At 34.6% G+C, this 22,176-nt stretch overlaps 3 protein-coding genes across 3 annotated transcripts; all 3 read left to right on the top strand.

Moving 5' to 3' along the window:
• Positions 1-112: 112 nt before the first annotated feature.
• il22 (interleukin 22) lies at positions 113-2,838 on the top strand. The gene is made up of 5 exons (XM_055190598.2): positions 113-887; positions 1,020-1,085; positions 1,190-1,339; positions 2,154-2,228; positions 2,342-2,838. Exons 1-5 carry the CDS (start codon positions 753-755, stop codon positions 2,432-2,434), a joined length of 519 nt encoding a protein of 172 aa, XP_055046573.2. The 5' UTR covers positions 113-752; the 3' UTR covers positions 2,435-2,838.
• Positions 2,839-5,711: 2,873 nt separating this feature from the next.
• Positions 5,712-10,567, top strand: il26 (interleukin 26). Its single transcript, XM_055190597.2, has 5 exons — positions 5,712-6,315; positions 6,392-6,445; positions 7,428-7,565; positions 7,707-7,769; positions 10,379-10,567. The coding sequence occupies exons 1-5, from the start codon at positions 6,169-6,171 to the stop codon at positions 10,478-10,480; spliced, it is 504 nt and encodes a 167-aa protein (XP_055046572.2). The 5' UTR covers positions 5,712-6,168; the 3' UTR covers positions 10,481-10,567.
• Positions 10,568-19,868: 9,301 nt separating this feature from the next.
• ifng1r (interferon gamma related) lies at positions 19,869-21,565 on the top strand. The gene is made up of 4 exons (XM_055190605.2): positions 19,869-20,298; positions 20,609-20,671; positions 20,925-21,134; positions 21,238-21,565. The coding sequence occupies exons 1-4, from the start codon at positions 20,155-20,157 to the stop codon at positions 21,304-21,306; spliced, it is 486 nt and encodes a 161-aa protein (XP_055046580.2). The 5' UTR covers positions 19,869-20,154; the 3' UTR covers positions 21,307-21,565.
• The last annotated feature ends 611 nt before the right edge of the window (positions 21,566-22,176 follow it).

Here is a 22,176-nt window from a genome sequence, read left to right on the forward strand (position 1 = left end):
TTTTTTGTAAATTTGGTAAGAAATAAACATAATTAAATGAATCTTGAGCATCTGTGCATGTATATACAACACATTAACTCTTGTGAATATGATGCTATTTCCTTGTTGTCGACGCTTTTGGAAAACCCTGAGTACGCAACGAGATTTTATTGCAATTATCCTTACTGTACCAGTCACAGGTTTATGACGTGCTTCCATAAACATCCCGAGGCTGGATTTTCAAACAACATTACATCTATAGTTTATGATGCAATATTTGCCTGTCGCACGAGTTTATGCATCTTTCAGACTTTGGGTGGTATTTTTATGAACAGGAAGAGGACACTTGAAAAGTGTCCCAGCAACATGCAATCCACCCGCGAGGGAACTGTACACAATAAAGACGCGGATATTAATTAATATTGCTGTATTAGTCAGCGCGGGGAAATTCACCGGAAGGGCTGTCCACTTGTCCTTATTGCAGCAATTATCTATTTTTGTCCTCCATCGTGCATTATGAGTTTCCGATGCAATCACAACAGTCAGCGAATACGAAGTATGCTTCAGAGATCCGTTTGACCTGATAAACTCAGGTGGTGCGGTTGGGGGGGAGAGTACGCCAAAGGTAAAGAGGCGATGCCACAATGACGTAACTACAATCTATGGACCAGAGCAGGAGAATATAAAAGCATCACGGCATCACACTAAATCAAACCTGCGGAGAAGATAAATCTACACGAGAGGAAAGATCACAGTACGTCTCTGCTTTCACTATGAATTGCGTTGCACTGCTTGCTTTGATGTGCTGGTGCGTATTGTGCGGGGAGGCGATGCACCTGATGCGTCCGCGCCCCTCACCACTGGACAGCGCCGCGTCCTGGAACAACCTTAATGTGATGACTAAAAAAGTAAGTTTGATTTAAATGCAATTTAGCTTGTTTATTCCTTAACATTTTATTTATACTGATTGATTGATCTTTAAACACACTTCAATTATTTTGTTTATGTTTAATAATAACCATGCATATTAACCCACACAGGCACAAAGCAGTGACAGAGACCACGAAACGCGCCTGATTCCAGTGATATCCACCGAGATGATGAAAGTATGTATTTAAAACACCTTTAAATAAATTGTAAACATTCAATGCCCTATTTGTTATTATTTTAAGTTACACAAGATGTTGACTAAATCGATGTCTCTATCCAGCAAGAAGACACGTGCTGCATCAACGCCATGATCCTGAATTACTATCTAGAGAACATCCTCCATGAACATCCCACAGACAAGGACTACCCAAGTATTGGTTTCGTGAGGTCTGATCTGCACAGGATCGCAAAAGATTTGGAACCACATTGTGTAAGCTTTAAATGTTTTTGTTTCAACCAGCTTAACGACAATTATTTGATTTTTATTTGATGGAAAGTAGGCTAGGTTAAAATGTGAACCAGCTTAACGACCATTATTTGATTTTTATTTGATAAGAAGTATGCTAGATAAAATGTGAACTAGCTAAAAGACCGTTATTCGATTTTAACTTGATGAGAAGTAGGCTAGTTTAAAATGTGAACCAGCTTAAGGACCATTATTCGATTTTTACTTAGTGAGAAGTAGGCTAGTTTAAAATGTGAACCAGCTTAATAACCATTATTCGATTTTTACTTGATGAGAAGTTGGCTAGTTTAAAATGTGAAACAGCTTAAAGACCCTTATTCGATTTTTACTTGATGAGAAGTAAACTTTAAATCAGCTTAATGACCATTATTCGATTTTTACTTGATGAGAAGTAGGCTAGTTTAAAATGTTAACCAGGTTAATGACCATTATTCGATTTTTTTAGGCTACTTGTTGAAAAGTAGGCTAGTTTAAAATGTGAATCAGTTTAATGAACATTATTCGATTTTTACTTGATGAGAAGTAGGCTAGTTTTTAAATGTTAACCAGCTTAAGGACCATTATTCGATTTACCTGATGAGAAGAAGTTTAAAAATGTAAACCAGCTTAACGACCGTTATTCGATTTACCTGATGATAAGTAGTTTAAAAATGTAAAGCAGCTTAACGACGGTTATTCGATTTAGCTATACATTCAACTTTTTTGAAAAATAGTTTTAAATTTGAAAAAGCTTAACGACCGTTATTCTCTTTACTTACAACGTTCTTTTTATTTACAGAAAAAGGACTATTCAGAACACGAGCACGTTAAACAATTCACAGATAAATACAGAAAAGCGAGGGCTCTGTATGGGGTAAGTTGATGTTATGTTTTTTACAGATTTTTATTTTATTCAATGTATTATTTATTATGCATATTTTTTGTATTGTGCGTCTGCATGCCGCTAATATCCGTTTTTTCCCTCAGGATGTGACAAAAGCTCGGAACAAAGCAGTCGGAGAGACAGATATTCTCTTCCACTACCTTTACGAATCCTGCACAGCAAGAAAACGCGTTTGAAGCTCTCATCATTTGTACTTGAATATTCTGAAATGTAACCATTTCAATATGCAAAGAATTATTTATTATTGACTTATTTATTATAGCCTATATATATTTATTGCTTGTTATGTCTCCGTTTTGTTTAAATGGCATGGAAACGTTTTCATGCCGTGTATTGTAAGGTCACGCTTGTGACTAATATTGTGGCTGACTTGGGCTACACATCCTAAGCCAGACCACTGCAAAGTAAATGCATTATAAAAGCATTGTTACAGTCATTTTGCTTAAAAAATAAACATTTGACGAATTACCTTTATTTCTTGCAAATGCTCTGAAGTATATTATATATTAATATATTGTATTGTTTTTTACAGTTGGTTTATCTTTATGCATACAGGTGTATTTACGCTTTATTTAAAATAAAATTAAAATATTAAAAAAGTATCCTAAACTTGTTTTCTGATTATTTCACAAAATTTTAAAAAATTACTGCAAATAATAACTTCACTAAATTTGTTATTAAAATGAACTTGCACAGTTTGCAACATTAAGGCTTTGCCATAACAATAAGCTACCCAATCATATTAAAGGAAACTTTAACACGAAATTATTGGGTTGTTATCACAGATATAAAAAATTCCTTGTAGCACTTAAATGTTTAAGTTTAAACAACTTGAATTAATTAGCCTAATTTAAACTTTTCTGGAACTAGTTAGAAGTTGCAATAAATTATGAAAATAAAGTTGTAATAACTTAAGGCCATTTAAATTATATTTTTAAATTTATACCAACTCCTCATTAGTCAAGAGAGTTCAAATTACTTTTAAATTCAAGTAGTTTAAACCTAAACACTGTGCAACAAGGAATTGTTTATAGTATGTGAAATTCCCTGGAAAACACTCGCAACGGTGACCACTCCACCACAATAGGCAGGGCAGGTGATTGTTAAATTGACACCTGTTCAAGGTAAACAGACCTGTGCGCACGCGCATATGTCATGAGAAATGACGGAATACACCGCGAACGGGAATTTACAGAGTCATGTTTCCCTGTGTATTGTGTGACCGGTTCAACGGGCGTGCACATAAAACCCTGGCAAAGTTTCCAAAAATAGCAAATGAATAAAACGCAAGTTATCTCTCTCTATGTCTGAACTGTCTGGGTATTTTTAACTTTCACCTCTTGATGTTATCAGATCTTGTGGTTCAAATAGCTGTCCCGGTAGCTGCCACAACTGATATTGGAAAGCTTTGTTTTCTCTTGATTCACACTTCATGACTCAGAAAGAATCGAGTGAGGTTACGAGATTTTGTGATTTTGAAGTTATACATTGTAGCTACACCTTTCAAATTTGTTAAGGGAAATCGAGCAATATCAAAATTTGGCTATTGTGAGGAACATTTTTTAATGAATTATAAAATACTTCTGAATTAAAGGCGGAGTCCATGATGTTTGAAAGCCAATGTTGATATTTGAAATCACCTAAACAAACACGCCCCTACCCCAATAGAATCTGGACCTTCTGCTGATAGACCCGCCCCACACATACGCAACCCGGCATTTGATTTGATTTGATTGGCTATAAGTGTGTTTTGGTAGTCGGCCCGTCTTCTTTTCCAAAGCGTTTTTCAAACATCGTGGACTCCGCCTTTAAGGTCAAATATCCACCAGCGTTTTTCCCGCCAAGAAGAAATGTACACTGATTGAAATTAACGTTGTTGAAGTGTCGCGTTGTAAATATGTTTTCATTGGTTGTAATTGTTAGATGTTTAGTTTCACAAACATCTTTTCGACGTGCATATAATTCACTTCATTTGTTTCGTATTAAACCACTTATTTTTTCCATCGATCCACAAATAAACGCAAATGCAGCACGCTTTAGATGTTAGTAATTAATGTGAACGTATTCTCACGCGCTTTGACTCATCATTGTAACTGTTCACCTTTGAACAGCTCTGAAAACAGCTCTTGAGAACACTTTCTGGGTCAGGTTAAGTTCTTTGCTGAGTCTTGTAGGTGCTGACCTGGTTTATTAACGCGGTAAAGCCCTGTGGAAGAGGTGTTATATTATGTCATGGTTAAAACTCGATTACATAAGTTATTGCCTTTTAGGCCTACCTGAGAAAAGTCTTTACAGATACATATATTTGGAAACAAATTTTTGGATGTTTGGAAATACACTACTAGTAGACCAAATATCATAAATGCACTGTGCAGACTGGCATTTATTTTGTTTTAAATTAATAATTTCAAGAGCAATGGATGATACACTGTAAAAATATTTTTGCAGCATTTTACTTTAACTTAAAAAAATAAGTTAAACAATTTCAACTTTATTTTATACGTTTTTCAGCCAAAACTTAAAATAGTAAGTTGAATTGACTTTTGGGCACACTGAAAAAAAATGATACATTCAATTTACTCAATTTTTTTAAGGTAAGTGGTCGCAATCAATTTATTTAAGCTTCATTTAAAAAAAATAGAAAAACTTAACAAAAAAACTTTGTTTAAATGTAGCTTAAATAAATTGATTGCGACCACTTACCTTAATAAAATTGAGTAAACTGAATAAATCATTTTTTTCAGTGCATGTTGTTTGTTCACTACCCTTACAAAAATGAAAGTTTCTTTTTTTATGGGGATTTTATTTGTAGTAAAACCATAGCCTACTGTATAGTAACCACAAATTTACCATCTTACGGCATAGTTCAACCATGCTTGTTTCACCATGAACTGTAAAAAATGCAGCACGAAGTTAAAACAACTTGGTTGTGCAAGTCAATTCAACCTTAAATTTCAAGTTGACAACTTATAAAATCAACTTGAAATTGTTTAAAAATATTTGTTTTATTTGACAAAAATACTGCATATTTTTACAGTGCATAATACAAATGAAGAGTTTCATTGCAAAACGAGACAACTCCGTTTTTTTAATTGTTCAGAAATCTGGTTTTTTGGTTGTGCATTCCAATTAACATCAATTCATCTGCAGTTGGTTTGTTTTGATTTAAGCCTTCATAACTTAAAAATACAGCTAAGTAGCACCATAAACAAAATAATAACATGATAACATAATAATAAACATGTTTTGACAAAAATGTAAAAAAAATGGATTTATCTCGTTTTGCAACGAAACTCTTCAAATAGTATTCAATCTGACAAAAACATGATTACTACACTTTTAGTCTATTATAAAATCATGATTAATTTCCTAAGGGAAGCGTCCAACAAATGTATAGCCATAAAGAAATTTCTATTGCTATTGTGTTTTACTGCTATTGATGGTGTAAAAAATTAATGTTTTTTATTAACAGCGTTAATTAGTATTATTATATTTAAATTATGACATTATTATTAATTATTTTATTCTGTTGATAATTTCCTCTGCTATGATTTAAAAGGTCTTACATTGCAATATTGTTCCAGTTTCAAAGCGCCTCTTTCGCTTCAAAGGAAGCGCACTTCAGATCTGAATGCAATGACGAGCACATTTTACGCTCTCGCAACCTAGATTTAATCTGTCCAGTAATCGCTTCAGTATAGCCCATCGTTCTGTATCTAGTGTAAAAAACCGCAAAACACCACAGGTGACATAACTCACAAGGAAAAAACCCAGTCACGAGGAGGAAATGTCAAGACAGAAAGAATGGAGCTACAGTATAAAAGGTATGCATAGCATTGCTTATTTAAAGGACACCAAGTCACTGTACAGACAGTACGAGTAAGTCATCTCTGAAACTGAATACAGTAGGATGCGGATTTTAACCTTGCTTGCCCTTTGTGCCATCTTGTGCTGCTCTCAAGGCCGCGAGCAGGAAGAGTGCTTAAAGGAGAATATCCGATTACCAATGATCAAAGAAATGCAGAAGGCCTTTCCAGAAATCCACAAATCTCTACCTGTAAGTATGCAAAGATTTACTCTACAGTTTATGGGTTTCAGAACATGGCATGCATCACTTTTTTTTTGCATTTCAGAAGGACACCAAAGCCTCCAAACGAATTTTGGGAAAACTTAAAAAGTGCTCCAAGGTAAGACAATAAGTCATTTTTTTCATATGCATACATGTAGGTACAAAACCTTTACGTCTCATCTGCAATTAATTTCCATGTTTATTACTTTGGAAAATCATTTTTTGGGGGCATGTTGTCACAATGGGAACTTGCCATTAAAGGGATAGTTCACCCAAAAATGAAAAATCTGTCATTATTTTCTCATCCTCATGTTGTTTTAAACCTGTATGAATTTCTTTTTTCTGATGAACACAAAAGAAGATATTTTCATAAATGATGGTAAGAACACAGCTGATGGTACCCATTGACTTCCATAGTAGGAAAAACAAATAATAAAAATGAAATTCAATGGGTACCGTCAACTGTGTGCCTATATCATTTATTAAAATATATTCATCATCATTTATCACAATACTTCCATAATATTTGTTTTCCTACTATGGAACTCAATGGGTACCATCAGCTGTGTGCTAACCATCATTTATCAAAATATTTGCTTTTGTGTTCATCAGAAAAAAGAAATTTACACATTTTTAGAACAACATGAGGATGAGAAAATGATGACAGAATTTTCATTTTTGGGTGAACTATCCCTTTAAGTCGCCTATTATACATGTATGCTCTTAGCAAATTTGAAATAGTAAAACTCAGACATACAGGAACAGTCAAAATGCATGAAGTACAAACAAACATTAAACTATACTAACTAGTTAATTAGTCATTGCCCTTGTGACAACTTATGCCAATATCTTTTCTATTCAATTGTCATTCAGAATGAAAAAAAGGTTGTAAAATTTGAAAGTAATAATAATAATAATAATAATAATAATAATAATAATAACAGTAATAATAATAATAATAAATAATAATACTAATAATAACAGTAATAAAAAAATAATAATAGATATTTAGTATTCGTTCTTGACATCTAAATGTGTCTACAAAAATATTTAATTTGTGGCTGACCTTTGACTTTTGATCTTTTTCTGTATCCTGCTAGAACATTGCTGACTTCAAACAACTGCTGGACATTTATGATGAACATGTTTTCCAAAAATTGTGGAAGAACCACCCACATCAAATACCAGGAGTCTTTATGGATTCTTTCAGAACACTCAGGAACGTCATGGATCGATGTGTAAGACCTCATTAACATTTTTACAATTTGTTATCACGTTGGGAACTGACGAACAGGCCGATATGTGTTGCCATACTTACACATTTAACATAAGCGCATACAATATTATCTTTCTTCTCGCTTATTTGTTTCCTGACACAGGTGAACAGAGGCCCACAAACACCATCTCGCTGTGCAAGGGAGACTCTTAAGAAAATGAAGAAGGTAAGAGACATTACATCTGAATAAGTGACCCTGGACCACAAAAACCAGTCATAAGTCAAACTGGTGTATTTGTAGTAATAGCCAACAATACATTGTATGGATCAAAATGATAAAAATGTATTTATCATCAGTAGTATGTGTTGCTAAGGACTTCATCTGGACAACTTTAAAAGCGATTTTCACAAAATTAAGATTTTTTTTGCACTATATATAATATTGCACAAATATTGTCCTATTCTAACAAACCATACATCATGGAAAGCTTATTTATTCAACTTACAGATGATGTATAAATCTCAATTTCAAAATATTGACCCTTATGGCTGGTTTTGTGGTCACATATGTGTTTGCATTTTAATGAAACAGCAGATAGGATACAAAATACATGATTTAAGCAAGAAGCTAGACTGTCGTTTTGATCATAATTCACAGAAATAAACAAAATTAATCTGAACAAGGTGACTACTACGAATCTGAACCGAACACTTCCTGTACGTTACTTCATTGAAGTAAAACAGAAACGCTATAAAATTGATGTTTACATCATTCATTGTTATTAGTTAATCAATTACTCAATTTATTGTTGGTGCTATTGCTTATAATTATTTTGTTAATTTAGACTTTTTTATCAATTAACTCCTAAACCACTTGGAATCCTCCAAAGACCACCAGTGGTCTGCACACCACAAGACCACAGCGTGAGCACAAGTCTAGACTGGTGCAGAACAGGGCGGGCCCACTAGGGGGCCTCAGTTAACTAAAAATATAGATGTAGGTCTACATGTAAAATGATGATGATATGCATCAGGGGTCTCCAACCTTTTTGTGAGCAAGGGCTACCACAATGGATAAAACATCTGGAGGGCTACTTTGACTTGTTGATTTGTTTTTTTTTTCATTGTTTAAAATAACAACATACATAAAATAAGCCAAGCTAATATAAAAAAATATTAAAATTGAGGCTAGAATGTGCTTTGATGGGCAACTCCACACAGGCACCATGTTGGAGACCACTTGTATACAGTATTGTACAGTCTTAGGCCACCACCAGCTTTGTTGTTTTAGCAAAGTTTTAATGACCGTCTAGATTTTTTTCGCTTGCTTTATTAAGATACAAACAGAAAATACAGGAAATATGTAAATAGTTTTTCTTCAAATGGTCTTCTTTAGGCAAAAGTCAATATTTAGTGTGACCCGACCTCTCACGCAATAAACACATCTTGACCTCTTTTTACCCGTTAACTGGCATTGTCCGTGAGCAAGACACTAGATTAAAGATTAATATTATTCATGCAAATGTTAATCTATCACGACAAACTATATTGTTGAAAAGGTCTAATAATGTAGTTTTTATATTTCAAAACCTTAAGCAGTAATAATAATGCAGTGACTGTAATTTATTAATTTGTGACAAGAGTATGCAGCAAACCAACACAAACCTCATATTTTTGATAATTGAATGTATAAAATAAGACTATATTGCATTTTTTACATTTTTTACAATACATTTAAACTGCGTTAACAATTTTTTCTTATTTAATATTTTCACCTTCAGACACTTCTGTAAAAACTTTAAAGTGTCTTCTTTAAAACAAGACCAAAATTATGCCAGAGTTATATTAATTTGAAGGGGTACATCACATCCCCAGTCAAAAAGGGCTGTGCCAGGTAAAGGGTTAAGGAGACTAAAGTCCTGAAGTCATTAGATTCGAGTTAGAAATTAGGTTTTTATTTAATTTAGGTTTAAAAGAGCCTACAGGTTCCTGTTATTGCTCGAGTATCACACTACATACTTCACCTTTATTGTTTTATTTAATATTCTGGTTATATTCTTATGAAAAGACTGGGAAATAATTATATATGACCATTGCAAAAAAAAGTGGCATTGTGGCCTAAGACTTGTGGTACTGTATGTGACTCTGTGAAAGTCCGTAAAACCCAGTTTAAGCCAATTTTTTGTGATTTACTTTCAATCAATCTTTAATGCTAATCCTAATCTCATCATTAGATTATAAGTCTGGATTTCACACACCAGGTTATATTTCTCGAGTAAAAGCACATCGCTCAGCTCTCCTTCGAACATTTTTTCCGTAGCCGTGTAGATATCTGCTCGGGCTGATTTTCCGTCTCGCGACAGTGAGTTTCGTTTCACACCAACCCACATCCATGGAGTTTTACTCAAAGGAGTTTCTCTTTGTAATTCTTCCAAACACATCACAGCTCCACAGAAATTCTGTTATGTCATAACAAAACGCACAAAATCGACTGATTTATTACATATAAACTCTTACTTTTATTTGATAAACACTGTACTTCCCAATAAATGATAACCTCAATAGTATATAGGGGGCCTTGAATATTGTCTCCTACACAGGGCCTGGGACCTAAAAAAGGTTGAGAACCTCTGCCACCAAAATATTAGACATTGTCAGTCCTTCTTAATAAACACTTAAAGATTAAAATGCTTTAACGATTAAAATCATAAAGTCATCTCTCATTCATTTATTAAATACGACATAAGCAGATGGATCTGCCCATCAGATGGACGAAGTAAGTACTTTATAAAATAACTAATTTGTTATTAATGCTTTTCGTTATTTTTTTGCCAGCTGACGCAAGATGATCTTCCCAAAGCTGTGAGCGAGTTTCAGAATGTTTTGCTCTGGATCAGTCTCACTATGGACAGAGGAAGATCACACAAAAAGATTTAATAATCCAGATGGAGTGGTGAAATCTACATTGATACACACACGCACACGCACACACACGCACGCGCACACACACACACACACACACACACACACACACACACACACACGCGCGCACACACACACACACACACACGCACGCACGCACACACACGCGCGCACACACACACACACACACACACACACGCGCAAACACTATCACTTCCTCTATCAATGATGGACAGACCACATCCAAAAGAAGTTGGTTCCTAGATGACATTAACCACATCCTATAATGATCTTATCTTCAACTGAAGCCAATTTCTAGTTTATTTGATACAAGTTAAATCTATATATCTAATATTTAATCTAATACTGACAAGTTATAGCTAAAGACACAGTGTAATCCACAGTTAGCCAGTAGGAAGTGATATTTCTGTACCAACATTTGGCAAATTTTATATTGAGCTGAAATGTGTTTGTTTATTCAAAAGAATGTTACAGTAGGCATATTTATTGCCATTTTAACTTCATAATTTATGTTTTATTTTATGTTTTGATTTAGTTCATTTGTACACTCTTAAAAAGTTGTGTTAAAACAACACATTTTGTGTCTAGTTAGAGACAACACATTTAATAACATCTCTGTGTTAATATCGGAACAACACACTTTTTGTTGTTTTTAACACATAATGTGTTAAATAGCATAACACAAAAAATGTAAAAAAATGAACACATCCTTTTTTTTAGTGTTTGAATAAAAAATGGAATTGAAATATTTTTACAATGCAAAAAATATTTATTATAATATTAAGTTAAAACTGAACATCAGGCATCCAATGTCTCGATGATCAGTTGTTTTTTATTATATATGCAAGAGTACTGAATATAATCCTTTGATGTACGACTGAAATGTAGCATTGTCTGTGAACCCTATATTTTCAATAAAGTTTTATCAGCCTGATAAGAGTCTTTATGTGCAGAGCTTGTATGCTAGTTTAGACAATACATTATATCTAATCTTTAGCCCAAGGGTCTCCAACCTTTTTGTGAGCAAGGGTATAAAATTATGTATAAAATAATGTGGAGGACCACTTTTTAATCACTGTAAAAAAATCTGTAAAACAATTGTAAAATTACGGCAGCTGGGGTGCTGGAAAATACCGTAAAATAACACAATAAATTACAGAAATTTTCCGTAATACAAAAATGTATAATTTTACATAGTCTACTCAAAACTTTTTGTTTTTTTGTTGTTGATTTTATTTTATGTTCATCATCATTTATCCATCATTTATTTACTGATCATTGTTTAAAATACATAAAAGAAGCCAAGCTTTAAAAAAATAATACATAAATATTAAAATTGAGTCTATTAATAGAATGTGCTTTGGCGGGCTCACCCGCAAGCAAGGCTTTGAACCTGTTCACGGAATGAAAACGAAAACCAGAAGCTTTTGATGTTTTGCAAGGAACAGAAACGAATCCAGAAACTTTCAAAAAATACATTTTCTGCACCAGAATAATTTATTTAAAATAATGGCAGCCGGTTAATACCGTTATTTTTTCGTCTCTTTGATTTCTGTGCAATATGACTCAGTGAAGTTCACTTCCGGTCGTCGAGAAATGAGAAGCTTGCCACCAGCAAGTAGCCTACTCAAGCCCAAGTCTCTAATGCTCAATCATAAGAGGTAAATATTGTAGGCTGCAAGTTTCTCAAGATGTTTGTTTTTTTAATACTAATTAGTGGTGTAATGAATCGCAGTTGATCCGTGATCCGTACAGATCACGACCCACGGTTCGGCTCGCATAGGGTGAAATAGGGTGAAAGTTCATCATTTGCACGTGTTTCAAAGGCTTGCAAATGTTAACTTTCAAGTGATTTTAAACAATTTAACCGCAAAGGCGCTAAAGTGAGCAATCTTTTGTATGCACAGATGCACATCTGGTCCAACTCCAATCAAACGTGATTATCCCTATGCCCTTTAAAATCAGAACTCTTGATGTATAAATTTGAGAGAGAGTTGCGCTACTGTGGCTCTGTAATCCATTAAATTACATGACGACTTACGACTTACTTTTCACTTTATGTGGAGGGACTGTTTATGCTGCATCTTCTTCCTGATGTGTCATTTGGAATTCGTCCTCCGTCTGTGTGTGTGTGTGTGTATTTAAGTGCACTCAAAAATGCATACACGGAGAGACGCGTTTCAAAAAGCAAGCGAACAATCTTTCTGTTCTTGACAGGACACGTACAAACAAAATGATCTCGAAATAGCACAGTATTCTTTTTCTAATAAAAACATGTCTTTGTCTTAATTCGTGTTTAATGCTGAAACAAATGTAGGCATGTCAGAATTACAGTTATGCCGCTTACATAATCTAGCCTTATTTAATGTTTGATGACAAGATAGAGAAAATTATGTAGACTAATAATTTAAGTTTAATATCTAATGATCAGCCTACTTATTTGTATGTCCCACAGCTGACATGGAACGTTATTAACCGGTTCGGGAACGTCAATTTTAGGGTTGAACCGAAAACGTTAAAATACTGTTTCTGTTCGGAATGAACCAATTAGGAAAAAATCTGGTTCAAAGCCCTGCCCGCAAGCACCATTTTTGGAGACCACTGCTTTAACCCTTTCTTTAAAAAGCAAAATGAGTTATTAAGTACAATACACCATAATATGCTGGGCTATTTGTAACCCATTATTTCGTCAAAAAGTGACAAACCCTATTTTAACTTATGCTCGGTTGTATCAACCAAAAATGCTGGGTTGTTTTAACCCATTGTTGGGTCAAATATAAAATGTTCTAGGTAAATTTATATCCCAATGCCCAAGTTTGTTTCTTTTTTACGCCACGCCAGGTAAAAAATGACCCAATGCATGAAACTGCATTGTTAGGTCTACATAAAAACAATGCAAACAACATTTCATTTACCAAACTCAAAAGCAAAACGTATATAATATATGATTTTATGTATGAGTGATGTTAATTTAGCACTTGCAAATGCAATACATTTCTGTTCATATATAAAAGCAACAGGTCCAATTTCTTTTCACTGCCTCCATCTAGTGGCTCATGTAAGTCACTATAGTGCATATACTGGAGTATAGGGAGTATACTGCTTGCATGCAAGACTTCAGTTTTTGCCTGATTTCTAGTCAATCTTTCCACTGCAGACTGTGACTCACAGTGACTACAGGCCATGCAAATCTTAAATGCCAATTTAAGCTCCCTACAAATCCAGCTCAAACGCTACCATAACATTGTGTTTTGTGAGCAATTGTGGTGAAACTAATTTTAAAGACTTGAGATAAATGAGACGCTGGATTCACGATGTAACGGTTAAACTAAAGTGAATCATTGAATAAACTCCACCGTCACTGAATACAGCTGCAGTTCTTGGAAGTCACAGCACCCCGAAACAACGACCACAAACGTCTGTTTCGCATTGCCACCAAACAGCCCAGACTGTGCTCAGTTCTGGTGCAACGAAAGGGCGCGGGCATGCACATGCACGCTCACACACACACATAGATACACAAATAAACACAAACTTTCTTTCTCACAAACTTTTATAACCACACTAACGCACATAAGAACTTGAAAAATGCATGTTGCATCAAAACTTCATAGTCAGTCAAGACTTTTTTCCAGTTATGTGGTAGTAATCAGTGGTGTAGTGGTGCTTGTTGAAGTGGGTATAGTGTTAATCTATGCCCCATTTTTTTTTTAAAGCGACCCAGCTAAAGTTGAACGCCCTCTGTTACATATATAAGACTAGTCTTATATATTTTGTTCACTCCAAAGTGTGCCAATATTGTCATTCAACGTCTGCTTGACTTCTCAGCATAAGGATCATTATGAAATTAATATTATTAATTAATATTCGGAATTTAGAAGTGGGTATACCTGCATATACCCTGCAAATGTAATTTAAGCACAATGAAACCCTGGACCACAAAACCAGTCATAAGGGTCAATTTTTGGAAAATTGGGATTGATATATCATCTGAAAGCTGAATAAGGGGCCGATCACATGCGAGGAGGGCATGCACTGCCTTTATTTTACTTGCTTCAGATAAAAGCAGTGTGCTGCGTTTTTTAAAGGGGTCATATGATGAGATTTTTTTAAGATGTAAAATAAATATTTGGTGTCCCTAGGGTGCATATGTGAAGTTTAAGCTCAAAATACCCCACAGATAATTTATTACAACATGTTAAAATTGCCACTCTGTAGGTGCGAGCGAAAATCTGCTGTTATTGGGTGTGTCCTTTAAAATGCAAATGAGCTGATGAAATGAAAACACTGATCGTCATGATGGTGGTTGGTTGAAATTGAAACTCAATTGTGATGTAAACTATTTTTTTCTCTCTTTCTGCCGTGGTTGGATAGTGCAGATTAAGGGGCGGTATTACTTGCTACCTACATCACAAAACACCAAAACTAAGTTACTGGGTTGATCTTTTTCACGTTTTCTAGGTTGATAGAAGCACTTTAAATAATGACTTTATTCTCGAAATTTTACGACTTTATTCTTGTTAATTAATGACTTTATTCTCATCAAATAACGACTTTATTCTTGTCAAATAACGACTTTATTCTCGAAATTAAATTTATTCTGACTTTATTCTCGTTAAATAATGACTTTATTCTCGTTAAATAATGACTTTATTCTCGTTAAATAACGACTTTATTCTCGTCAAATAACGACTTTATTCTCGTCAAATAACGACTTTATTCTCGTCAAATAACGACTTTATTCTCGTCAAATAACGACTTTATTCTTGAAATTTTATTTATTCTGACTTTATTCTCGTTGTATAACGACTTTATTCTCGTTAAATAACAACTTTATTCTCATTAAATAACTACTTAATTCTTAAAATTTTATTTATTCTGACTTTATTCTCGTTAAATAACAACTTTATTCTTGAAGTTGTATTTATTCTGACTTTATTCTCGTTAAATAATAACTTTATTCTCGTTAAATAATGACTTTATTCTTGTTAAATAACGACTTTATTCTTGTTAAATAACGACTTTATTCTTGTTAAATAATGACTTTATTCTTGAAATTTTATTTATTCTGACTTTATCTCGTTAAATAATGACTTTATTCTCTTCAAATAATGACTTTATTCTTGTTAATTAATGACTTTATTTTTGTTAAATAATAACTGTATTCTGAAAATTTTATTTATATTGACTTTATTCTTGTTAAATAATGACTTTATTTTCGTTAAATAATTACTTTATTCTCGTTAAATAACGACTTTATTCTCATTAAAAAATGACTTTATTCTTGTTAAATAATGACTTTATTCTCAAAATTTGATTTATTCTGACTTTATTCTTGTTAAATAATGACTTTATTCTCAAAATTTGATTTATTCTGACTTTATTCTTGTTAAATAATGACTTTATTCTTAAAATTTTATTTATTCTGACTTTATTCTTGTTAAATAATGACTTTAATCTCTAGATGGTTTTATTTTTTTTGTTTTAGCTTGCCGATGTTTGTCTTTAGGGGACATTGAATTATTTTGCAGTTACAATAAAATGTCAATGCAAGTTTACCTATGAAATACAAATAAAAAAAATATTTATAATTATATTATTTTAAAAAAGGGAGACAAAAATAATAAAATACATCATAAAGATATAGCCTATACCAATGATATCCAAAATCGATAATTTTGATGTATACAATGTATTGTTGGCTACTTATGATTGATTCTGTGGTCCAGGGTCACGTATAATTTGTATCAGAGAAAAATGCAATAAAAAGCATTTTCATTTATTACTAGTACTTATATAGTAAAATTTTTAACAAGTTAAAGTATATTGAATGAGAAAATGATGATCAAGCTGGTTTCACAAGTAATAACTGCTTACATGAAGGGACTGGAAAACATAGTAAACGGCCACCTCAAATCCTCCTTACAATAGAGGAAAAGCCACGAGTTTAGTGAAATCTGCCCGCTAATGCTCAGAAGCAGCAGCGTTTAGTGAACTCCCGACCACAACGCGCTCGCTGGAAACTCACAGTTAAGCTGCTACGCATACGGAGAGGCCGCACAGGAAGTAGTTAGGTCATTGACTGTGTGACTCAGCATACGATACTAACTCACTTGCTTTTCCAATAAGGAGCAGACCCTGGAAACACCTCAATTAAAGTCTTTTTTGCATTATTTGCTGTATACGTCTGCGTTCGTGCTGTATACGAGAATTTCTTCTTAAAAATCAACGTTCATTCATGGATAAATTTGAGCGAATAGCTGTCTAGTGTGACACATTTTCAGTCTGTCTCCTCACATATAAAGATAGGGGTCGGATGTCAATTCTGTGTCAGTGTCACAGAAATGTCCCCTAAATCTCTGTGGAAACGATTTGTTGCCTATTTGGCTCGTGGTTTTGGTGATTACATTGTTTGGTAAGACAAACAAAAGATGAATTGTTTCATGACTACGATTGCTAGACAACACAAAAATAATTACGGGTCCCAAAAATAGTAACACTTTACAGCAAGGCTGTACTTGTCAACATGAGTTAAAGGGCACCTATTACATTGCTAAAAAACATGGTTATTTTGTGTATTTGGTATAATACAATGTGTTTGCGGTGTTTATGGTTTTTATTTTCCACACATCCAGCTCCAGATATCCTGAAACGCACTGATTTTGTACAAAACTCATCAATCTGAAAAGTGTGTCCCTGATTGGCCAGTTAATCTATATGTTGTGATTGGCCTGAATACCTCTGATGTCAGCAGCAAATGTACTTAACTAGGTTGTGAGTCAAAGTGGGAGGAGTTATGATAATGTCGGTCTTATGTCAACAATCCGTGTGTTTGTTATAGTCCAAGAAAAGAGATTTACGGTGGAAACGATAACGCGCATCCTCGTTTACTTTGGGGTTTGTACCTTTGGACATCGTTAACATGTACTAATACACACTTACACACCAAAGGAAATTTTGTGAATCGGACCATAGGTGCTCTTTAATGCATTAGCATGAACTAACAATGTACAAAACTTCTACAGCATTTAGTAATCTTAGTTCATGTAAATTTCAGCATTTACTAACACATTTTTACATCAAAAGTTGTATTTGTTAACATTAGTTGAACAAACATGAACAAGTGCATTGACATTAACGGAAATTAACAAAGATGCTGAAAAAACTACATTGCTCATTGTTGGTTAATGTTAGTTAATGCATTTACTAATGTAAACAAATACATAATACGCCCCCAAAAATACTAGGATCTTGTAGTACAGATGTACACTCACCTAAAGGATTATTAGGAACACCTGTTCAATTTCTCATTAATGCAATTATCTAATCAACCAATCACATGGCAGTTACTTCAATGCATTTAGGGGTGTGGTCCTGGTCAAGACAATCTCCTGAACTCCAAACTGAATGTCAGAATGGGAAAGAAAGGTGATTTAAGCCATTTTAAGTGTGGCATGGTTGTTGGTGCCAGACGGGCCAGTCTGAGTGTTTCACAATCTGCTCAGTTACTGGGATTTTCAGGCACAAACATTTCTAAGGTTTACAAAGTATGTGAAAAGGGAAAAACATTCAGTATGCGGCAGTCCTGTGGGCGAAAATGCCTTGTTGATGTTAGAGGTCAGAGGAGAATGAGCCGACTGATTCAAGCTTATAGAAAAGAGCAACTTTGACTGAAATAACCACTCGTTACAACCGAGGTATGCAGCAAAGCATTTGTGAAGCCACAACACGCACAACCTTGAGGCGGATGGGCTACAACAGCAGAAGACCCCACCGGGTTACACTCATCTCCACTACAAATAGGAAAAAGAGGCTACAATTTGCACAAGCTCACCAAAATTGGACAGTTGAAGACTGGAAAAATGTTGCCTGGTCTGATGAGTCTCGATTTCTGTTGAGACATTCAGATGGTAGAGTCAGAATTGGGCGTAAACAGAATGAGAACATTGTGCAGGCTGGTGGTGGTGTAATGGTGTGGGGGATGTTTTCTTGGCACACTTTAGGCCCCTTAGTGCCAATTGGGCATTGTTTAAATGCCACGGCCTACCTGAGCATTGTTTCTGACCATGTCCATCCCTTTATGACCACCATGTACTCATCCTCTAATGGCTACTTCCAGCAGGATAATGCACCATGTCACAAAGCTCGAATCATTTCAAATTGGTTTCTTGAACATGACAATGAGTTCACTGTACTAAATGGGCCCCACAGTAACCAGATCTCAACCCAATAGAGCATCTTTGGGATGTGGTGGAACGGGAGCTTCGTGCCCTGTATGTGCATCCCACAAATCTTCATCAACTGCAAGATGCTATCCAATCAATATGGGCCAACATTTCTAAAGAATGCACGAAAGGGGGTCAAACACAGTATTAGTATGGTGTTCCTAATAATCCTTTAGGTGAGTGTGTTATTCCATCATGTAAGCAAAGTCAACAGGGATTGCAAGGTGTTTGCTTACATTTATTATTATTTTATTTATTTTTGGACTATGGTTTTAGCCCAGACGTCGTATATATTTGGCAGCGAAACATTTAATTGTATTGAAGTTATAGTTTAATCTTTTATTGTTTGAGTGTGCGATCCCCTTTTCAATCAAAAGTATAAATTGCTGCCGAATCGAAAGCAACAAACATATTTTTATATTCATGCTTTTTGCATGTCCTCAAAAGCAACTTGACGTGACTATTTCAGCACGTGCGTTTCCAGGGTATCGAACCCGACTGCCGCTGCTTGCGCTACGCTCTTCCCGTTTCAGCATACCTATGCATGACATACGCTACATGTTTTTAATGCAAACTTGTTTTAAAAAATTTCTGAGGTTCTGATTCAGAGAAATGTGTTTGTTTCTACACCACATTCTCTCTACAGGGGAATTCAACTGAAAAACTGAGGCCACCGACAGTAAAGATCACCACAAATCAACCACCAAGGCTATCGAAATTCTGATTTAAAAGTTTTAAAAGCTTAAATTGACTATTCAGCATGTGAGCAATAAAAAACCATGTCCTGTATATACTGTATAAGCATGTGCATACATGCACACATCCTGATTTCTGTATCCTGATGTGCACTTTTCAATTCGTGCACATAAGCAATCACAATGTATATGCATGCATATATTTTCACCCACAGTGTTGCATTCAGAACAATGATAGCTTATGCCAACACACATTGTAGCAGATATAGCATACGCAAATGATATAAAACATCAAGTATACGTGTATAAACGGATAAAAGTTGGATTCAAAATATAAGTTAAAAAGTGAATAATTCTGTCAAATTTTAAGTCAGTTAAACAATACAACAACATATAATGGTGACCCAACTTTCTTGGGTTCCTCTCAATAGGCCCTTAACTCTGATTTACAGGCCGATTTACAACTATGGCCATTCTCATCGCTGGTCACATGAGCAAAGATGAATTGTTAAATTGCCCTTGGGGTAAGGGGCTGGGTACATCTCTGGTATAAAGGAAACCTTCATAGAAAAGTAGCCCACAGAAACCCCAAAAACCAGATGGGCATCCCCTGGCATGCTCTTTTTGGGTTACGCACCTATATAAACCCCCAACCCCTTTCTCGGTGACATCTTCAGACTAGCATCAGGTCGGAGCGCTGTAGCTGCACCGTTTCGTTGCGAAAGATCCAAACTCCAAAGGTAGAAAGATGAATGTATGGTGCAACGTGGTACTCCTGCTTATAGCGTCTCTTCAGGTAACCGATGGAGCGAGGTTACCTCGGTCTAGAAATGACAAGGAACAGCTGCTGAAGAAACTAGAGGAAATACTTCACCCTATCCAAAAGTATTATGTAAGTATTGACTACCAACCTGAACTTCTGCAAGCTAGACGAATCACTTTAGATCTCAATATGCCTCAGTTTGGCATTTTATCGTCTTTATTGCGAAAACTGTTTAAATTTAAATAAAACGTAAACAAATATGTAAACTATTGTATAGTGCAAAGACATTGCATACTTGTGCTTTGCACAGTAAGAGCATCCGGTAATTCATGCAATTGGTGACCTTGTTTGAGGATGTGTGGTGGCAAGTTTGGTAGCGATCAACATCTCAACACGTGCTAAATTTCTAACATTCCTATTTTTTGTCCACTTTCTTCAGACCACAACCGGCACAGAATGGGTCGGGAATTCTGTTTTCGCTCCCTATCTGGATCAGCAGAATGTAAGTTTGTGTTTTTTAACCCTAAAATATCATGAATTTATTTACAGTACCATGTCAGAAGAAATGGTCCCAAGCTGTCGCTAAGGCAACAGCATCCTTTATAAAGGTCCTACCACTTATGTACACATATGTATACATTTGTTACCAATTTACTAATTGGTGCCAAGGTCTTTTCGAAAAAGAAACAGTCTATAGGGACCATTATTTGACCATTTTTCTGACAGTATACATCAATGATGTGTGTTCCTCTCAGTCGAGGACTTCCTGCACGTGTCAGACGATGTTGCTGGATAGAATTTTGAAAATCTACGAAGAAATCTTCACGGACATGAGCAAAAACGCAGAGAAGAAAGAAGTAAAAACCAACTTAACAAACGCGGTGAGCGAAGTAAAGAAGCTGAGAATTAAATTTAAGGGAGAGCATGAGCTTTGGAGAGACCTTCAGGACGTTCACTTAATCAAGGTAGGAACGTTAAACGTCGTCCTTAAAGATTTTAAAGTTTGCATTGAGAAAAGCATGTTTATTATAATTGTATATCTTCAAATTATATATTTTTTTTACTCAGGCGAAATATGGTACGGTGCAGAAAGGAGCACTGAATGAATTTCTCATGGTGTTTGATTTGGCCTACTGAAATGATCGGCGGGCCTACAGAGATGAAGGATGAAATAAAAAGAGGACAAGCATTTACTACAGCTTTAAAATCAATTATTTAATTGTATTATTTATTACCTTTTAATTATTTCTCAGTTGATCTGCCTGCAGTGTTGGCCTATGCAGGTTTGATGTACTGCATTGGTTTTATTATTATTATTATTATTGTACTAATAATCAATGTTTTAAACAATGTGACTCTGTTTCTAAAATAAAAATACACATTATGATTAAAATTATGTCTTGTTTGGTTTTATAAATAGCTAAACAGAATATATAATTATAAAATCCATTTAAACATGCACCCCCGCCTAAAAAATCCTAAATCTCACTCCAGCCAAAGTTGGCAACCCTGGGTATATAATGTACCATAGCAATATAAACAAAAATTAGTTTACTTATAATTTGTCTATACTAAGGACAAACTAGAAAACAATCTCATTTAAAGGTTGGTTGGCTATCATCACATTCTGATAAAATTGTCGAAAGAGAGTTAATTGCAAGATACATGCATAACATATTTTTTGAAAATAAGTTAAAGAAATAGTTCACCCAAATATAAAAAAATCTGTCCTAATTTACTTAATTTAATTTTAACCCTCATGCCATCCCAGCCCAGTCTCACAAAATTTCATTATATACGTAATTTTTTTATTCTTTTATTCGTGATATCATCACGAATTTCCATGTTTTTTCGTGATCGTTAAACGAATTCCTGTTTTTGTGTGATTATACTCGACTGTTTTGTCCTATTTTCTTACCTTTGTCACTTCAGTTTAGTGTTAGATTTACATAAAATGACATCCCTACACAAACCTTACTCAAACCCTAATGCCAGGCGACAAATAAA

The sequence above is a fragment of the Misgurnus anguillicaudatus genome, chromosome 1, assembly GCF_027580225.2.
Source record: "Misgurnus anguillicaudatus chromosome 1, ASM2758022v2, whole genome shotgun sequence".
Lineage (NCBI taxonomy): Eukaryota > Metazoa > Chordata > Actinopteri > Cypriniformes > Cobitidae > Misgurnus > Misgurnus anguillicaudatus.